The sequence below is a fragment of the Hipposideros armiger genome, unplaced genomic scaffold (genome assembly GCF_001890085.2).
Source record: "Hipposideros armiger isolate ML-2016 unplaced genomic scaffold, ASM189008v1 scaffold_83, whole genome shotgun sequence".
Taxonomy (NCBI): domain Eukaryota; kingdom Metazoa; phylum Chordata; class Mammalia; order Chiroptera; family Hipposideridae; genus Hipposideros; species Hipposideros armiger.
In genome coordinates, this window is record NW_017731433.1 from 3,031,478 (window position 1) to 3,038,467 (window position 6,990).

A 6,990-nucleotide genomic window follows, 5' to 3' on the forward strand; every position below is an offset into this window, starting at 1 on the left:
TTTATTTCTCAGCATTACTTTAAAAAGATGCTTATCGATACGTTTTACAAATTGAGGTTCTGAGGAACTATTTATCATGATCATGTCTGACTTAAATTTTCTGATTGAACTTGGTTTTATTTTCTGATGCAGAATGTTGAAATTTGCCTTGTAAAATATTATTTACTTAGACATAAATTTCCATGTATACTAAATTTAAAATAATAAATTTCTTCTTTAGCTTCAAAAGCAGTGGACTGCCTTTTGGATTCAAAGTGGGCAAAGGCCAAGAAAGGAGAGGAAGCTTTATTTACAACAAGGGAGTCTGTGGTTGACTACTGCAACAGGTAGTGTTTATTTCTTAGTGAAGGATAACTAAACAGTAATTTAATAATATTCTCCATAGTCCTGAAGCTCCTCATTTTATTATTGATGTAGTAATATTACAACATAGCTCCAACATAGCATTTATGTGCAAACTGGACTTCTTCAGTATCTCTGGAAATACATTTATTTGGTATTAGGCTATCTGTCATATTTTTATAATTTTTGTGTTCTATTACAGGCTGACTCAACTGAAGGGTCAGCAATAAAAATCATACACCAGTGCCTACAGTAAACAAAAAAGTCTTTCTTTTCTAGAGTAAACAGGGGAGCCTTTCCTAAACTTTGTCAGAGGTTCCTAATAGATATGTTGTTCCTGGGTTTTGTGTTTGTTTTTTTAGTGCCTACACACTGAGCTTTTAGCTGGTACCATTCCCTATTTTGTGACTGTTTGTAAAATCAAGGCAGCTGCAACATCTGCATTCAGCGCTGGGGAATTTGGGGAAGGGGAACAGGCAAGTTGCTGTCCTTTTGTTCTTCAGTCTAGTTGTGGAGGACGTTGCTTCACTGGCCCAAATTTGTACCATCATTGCGCTCTTCCCGGGCGAGGCAGATCAGTCGCCAACTTTTGGACAGCCGCTCACAGCGGCTGCTTATGCTGGCTGCTGGCTACATACGATAGCCCATGGCAACCCACTGCAGCAGGGGCTGCAGCCTATCCCGTTGCTCATGGGCAGCCCAGCTCCAGGTCGAGCTGTTGTTCAGCATCTTAGCTCTAGAGGGCAGTGTCACTGGCCCTCATATGTGGGATCCGAACCGGGGCCCTCTGGCGTCCCTAGCCAGCTCTTAACAACGCGCCACTCAGCTGGCCCACATCTGCCTTTTCTTGACTCCAAGATGAAGTATAGGTAGTTCAGCAATATATCCCTATTCAGTATATACCAATTCATAATAGGTACGTCTCCTTTGGGAAAAAACTTTTGAGGGTCAGTGGTGTACAAAAATCACTTTCCTCTTGGAAATACTTATGCTGGTTTTTCCTTCCAATTTTTTTTCTTGGTTTAAATAATGAAGCATGTTTATTAAGATGTTGATAAACCATATTTTGTTTTTGTCACACTGAAGTTTATAATAGGTGGGAATTTGGCATTTTAAATTATTTTATATGTTTGGTAGGGAGGTACACATAGCAATTTACTAATATGTTGTTTAATGGCATTTAAAGTATCGGCCACATGAGACTCCTTAAAAACCACTATTTCATAACCTTCTAAAGCTGTAAAGTTAAAGAATTATTAAATATTCTCAATGTTTATAGTTGCCAAAAACTAGAGTTACTAATGGACTTTTCACAAACAATGAAAATTTCATTGTTGAGGCAGGGATAAGCTAACAGTGGTGTAGTTGGTATTTTCCTTTACAGCCCTTTGTGTATTTAGAACTCTAAAGTGCAAATTTCCCTGCCTTGTGTCAAATTAGATTCATTTTTCACATATGATGTAAAAACGAATAAATGCAATAAATGCAAAAAAAGGCAAGTTAGGTAAGTTATCCAAAGTCACACAGCTAGTAAGTGTCAGAGCCAGAATTCTAAATCCAACAGTCTGACTCCATAGTCTATTCTCTTAACCACTGTGCACTACCCTGTCTCCAACAAAATGATAATGCATCTAGTAAAGCAAAAAATTAAGATGAAGGATTCACTCGAAAGTTTGTGAAAGACCTACATTAGTACAGTAACAGCTTTTTTTGTAAAAGTGAAAATCCTTTTCACATTTCTTTAGGGTAGCAAAAACAGGAAAGCAAAGTGGAGTAAAGTGAATTTTTGAAAAATGAGGGGTACTCTTCGCTTTACACCACTTCACCTTACAAAATGTTTCATAGGAACGCTCATTGAATAACAGGGAAACCAGCACTATTTGAATATTAAGTTGGTGAGCCCAAACCTCTGAGGAGAGCAGCCAGTATTAATCCATGTCTGTTGATCTTTTAGGAGCCTTGTCACCTTGTTATATGAAAAGCCCAAAAGACCTGAGTACAGAGACTGTCCTAGAGATACACTCACTTTTCATTGTATATGTTACTCCCATTCATGTCAGGTTGTTTGTGTCCTTTCTGCACTAAAATAGAGAAGCATAACTACTTAAAGTCTTCAAATCCAAAGCTACTTCTGATACAGCCATGAAGGCCTCATGATGGCCAGCCCTCATGGGTTTCTGCTTGACTACAGACAGAAGCACAAAGGGTTGCTTGTCCAGTCTCATTTTCTGATGCTACTAAGTGGGCTTAAGGGAGTCTGAGGGAAACCAAAACAGGAAAGTGTAGGATAATACACAAAACAAACCTTTCTAATATGCTCTATGCGTCTTTATGGCCTATTTCAAGTTTGAACTCTTCAGCCTTCAATCTAGCACCATCCTGACCCTACATATGACTTTGTATCTCCAACCCCCCAATCCAGTAACATTCTTCTCATTCTTGTTCATATACCACATTCATTCTTCCTTCTGGCCTTTATTTGATCATAACCTGCCACTTTACCCAAGTGGTTCTTCCTCTGTCCTGCCTTTCAGTGTAAATACCCCTCACGTTCCCTGTCCACCATGTAATACTCCCCAGGTCCTCAACCTCCATTAATCTTCATAGCCAAGGTTCTACAGAATTTACAAAACTAGTACCATACAGTTTAGTACTTAGCTATTTTAGAATTTTTGCATATGTGTTAGTTTTTAATTTCTTGGCAGCTAAATCTGAAGGCAGTTGTAGGACTGTTATACTTTATTGTAACTCCACAGCACAGTGGGCATTTAATAAAACCTCACCGTTGTCACCTAGGTGAAAGTCCTGAACACATGTCTGGCATCAATAAATGTTAAACCTGAAAAATAAAAATTAAGAGGTGAGGAAAGCAGTTTAATAACTTGCTACTTTTAATCCATTTGTTATTTGCTTATTCAACAAATATTTATCAAATACCTATTTTATATGCCAGGCCCCAGAAATACATAGATGACTATGCCTTGGTTCCTGGCTTCAAAGCACCTATTCTAGTCTGTTAAAGAAGATTCATAACTGACTATAATACAGTGTGTTCTATAAGGAAGACAAAGATGAGGAAACTTTAAGAATGCCTTCACAGGGAAAATGTTTTAATCAAATTTTGAAACATAAGTAGGTGATTACCCAGCAAACAGTAGGAGAAAGGACATTTGGTCCTGGCAAAGAGCACAGAACATACTAGCATAGGGAAGTGTGAGTAGTTCTGTGAAAATGTCAGAGTTTTGTGTAAGTGATTTGTACTATATGATGTAGTTCAAGCTAAATTAATGGAGACACTGATATTACAATAGTAAATGTCATCTCACCTTTTGAGGCAAGTTGAAGTAGACATTCTCTAAAGACCTATTGAGGAATAAGTCAGTGATTCTACATATTACTTCTGTTACTTATTACTGAATGGAATGATGCTGTAATTAATGATTTATGAAACCAAATGTGTTTTGTGTATGCGTATTCCACAACTATTAAATGAAATTCAATATTGCTACAGCAGTAATGGCTAACAATGAGTACATATGTGTCAGGTACCATGCGAACTAATCTACATGCTTCTCATTTAGTTCTAGAAACCTCTATGAGATAGATACTGCATTTTAGAAATAAACTAAAATTAAGTAGTTTACCCAACACTGCACAGCCAGTTAAGTTGTAGAGGTGGTACTTACATGCATTCACCTGAATGTGAACTTTTCAACACCAATTTGATTGGTTAATAGTCTACTTTTCTTTATTGGGGGTGAGGCAGCTGTGCAGGAAGGGTAACAGAAGCTGATGACGATCCTTCTGGTTCTGTGCCCTTTTATATATACTCAGAACAAGGGACAGTTCTTTTTCTCTCAAAGTTCTACAATTTATTTTTTTAATTATTTATTAAGAACATTTTTTTCCACTCTAAAAATGATACAGAAGAAAATCCAAATAACTAATAACGTTGCCTCATAGATAACCACACCACCCTTGGATAATATACATTCAGGTATCTATGTGTGTATACATATACTTTTACTATATGGAGATCTGGAAAATCTGGAAATCACATAAGTTCAAAAGTAAATAAAGAAAATGAGAATATGTTCATTATAAATTTTTTATAAGACATTCTGAAGTAGAGTTAAAATTTAAAATCCCCCTTCATATTCAAATAACCTACCACTACTCTTAAATTTCACTTTCTACTCATAAGTAGTTAATTATTAAGGGACTCAATTTTCTGTTTGTTTACATATACATGTATATGTGTAGCAGATCTCAATGGTAGAATCTTTGGGGGCATTTCAGATAGTTGCACAATTGTATGCTATATAGATCTGAACAAGTAGAAGGCCAGGTGAGGAGACTTAGAAGTTAGCCTCGTGGAGATGTTCCTGGGGTGGACTAACTGGGCAGCGGGAAAAAGCCTAGCTAGGCAGGTAAAAACAGTTGCTCCAGAGCGTACAACATGATGACCAAAAATAAGTAGTCATTGGGCAGGAAGGAGGCATCTAGTTAACAAGTGGTATTATGTGCTGGAGCAGGCACGAGTGTGGGTAGAAAGGTAGATAGTCACCATTCACAGGCACAGATGATGGCAGTGAATTGCATTTTTGTAGTTGTACTTTTATCCAGGCAGGATTGAAGTCACAAATCAGGAACTCCGAAACTGGAACATAAGATTTCAAAGGATAGCTTGTAGATGACAAATGTCAGGGCAACCCAGTTTTAGGGGTAGGATTAGAAAGGAACTGCCACCAAGGTTGACTTAATTTTGAGTCAGCTGAGCTTCTAAACTCATCAGATGAAGAAATAAATAAAGCAGGGATCTTACACTTAAGTTGTTTAAAGTCTAGTGAAAGGGGCAAGCAAACGTAAATTGTATATCAAGTCAGAAGAAAAATGTTATGGATAGGATAAAGAGAAACAGGAGGGAGGATGGTGGACGGGTTTATAATTTTAAATAGGGTAGGCCTAGTTGAAAAGGTAACATTTGAGGGAAGACTTGAAGGAAGCGAGGGAGTGAGCGAGATGGACATGCTTATTTGGGGGAAGAGCATTCCAGGTGAGGGAAGCAGCCAGTGTAAACGGCCCGAGGTAGGAATGTAAAAAATAACTGCTGAAGAGAGGGAAGAGCAACATCTTGAGAAAAATTAGTGAAACAAATACATAGTGTTGTTTTATTACCGAATGTATTATTCAGTTTTCAGTTTGATACTGTGAGAGTTGTTTTCAGAGTCCAGAAATCTCACCTGAGCATATTTTAATTATTCATTACTTAATTGAAGATATTTCATTATAGTGGCAGGTCGAATAGTAAAATACATGGAGAGAAAACATAACATGGAGAAAGACAGCTGAAGACACTGTTTGGATTAATCAAATCATGGGTGTATTTTTAATCTGTTAACATTTCTTTTTTTTCTTTTTTTTTTATTCCTCCCCTGGACCTGCCCACATACTTGTTTCACATGCCCTGGGGCAGCCTTGTGTCCCCCTTCCACCCCCACCTTTGTTTCCACCTCAAATTGAGGCCTCCCAGACTCCAGTCTGTTACTCTCTAGGTTAGCGATTAGGTCCTCCCTGCCTCATTCTTTTGAATGAGGTGACCCAAACTTCACCCAGGTCCACTGAGCTAAAGATACACAGTTCTCAAGGTCCCTTTACTGAAGATAAAGAGGGGTTTGAGAAGAAAGAAGGCTTTCTCTGAAGAAGAGGCCAGCGGAGATCCTAGAGACACTGCCTGTGAGAGGCCAGGGAGAGGTCTCCATGTCTGCCTCTCCATGGGTCAGAGAGCAAGCGAGAGAGAGTCTTCTATTTAGAGCTGGGGCAGTGAGGAGACAGCCAGAAAAAGAAATTAGGAAGAGAAAGCAGCAACTTTGCCCTACTGAAAAACAAAATCCCACAGGCCCACCCATCCTGGTCTCCCCGGAAGTGCATTCCATACTAACCCAATTCTTGCAGCAAAGCCAGCACCCCCCAAAGCACCCACCCTGGCAGCCTCCCAGCATGACCCACCAAAATGTTAACATTTCTTAAACTGTTATATTTACTGAACCCCTTTTTTATGTCTGTTCTTGAATTCGAGACTTAACATTAAATAAAGCAGAACCTTGAGTACTCTTAATGAACATAAAGAAAAGTTTCATAAAGATAATTCCAAACCTATAATCTCATATCTAAATCATGTAGTTAAAAATGAAAATTAGGATGACAACTTTTATGTAATCAAATTATCTATACAATTTTTTTTATTAGAAGTGGATTTGACCGTTTTTCCATGGGTTTATTAATTGTAATTTCTTTTGTATGTTACCACTATATGTTTTCCTTTGCTCATTTTATTCAGGTATTTATATTTTTGCTTTTTAGTCTGTATGTGTATAACTGATAGGGAGTCTAATGTCATACTTTTTTTCTTAAGGCTTTTAAAGAAACAGTTTTTTCACCGGGCACTAAAAGTAATGAAAATGAAGTATGATAAAGACATAAAAAAGGAAAAAGACAAAGGAAAAGCTGAAAGTGGAAAAGAAGAAGATAAAAAGAACAAGAAAGAAAATCTAAAGGATGAAAAGACAAAAAAGGAAAAAGAAAAAAAAAAAGATGGTGAAAAGGAAGAATCCAAAAAGGTGATTTCAATTAAGATTAAGTCAAAAT

The 6,990-nt window shown here is 37.4% G+C and overlaps 1 protein-coding gene across 1 annotated transcript in view; it reads left to right on the top strand.

Moving 5' to 3' along the window:
• SEC62 (SEC62 preprotein translocation factor) overlaps positions 1 to 6,990 on the top strand; it is a 33,934-nt gene that overhangs the window by 9,883 nt on the left and 17,061 nt on the right. The window contains exons 3-4 of the mRNA XM_019643917.1: positions 221 to 326; positions 6,758 to 6,962. Of these exons, the coding sequence (XP_019499462.1) occupies positions 221 to 326; positions 6,758 to 6,962 (311 nt within the window). The remainder of the gene's footprint in view (positions 1 to 220; positions 327 to 6,757; positions 6,963 to 6,990) is intronic.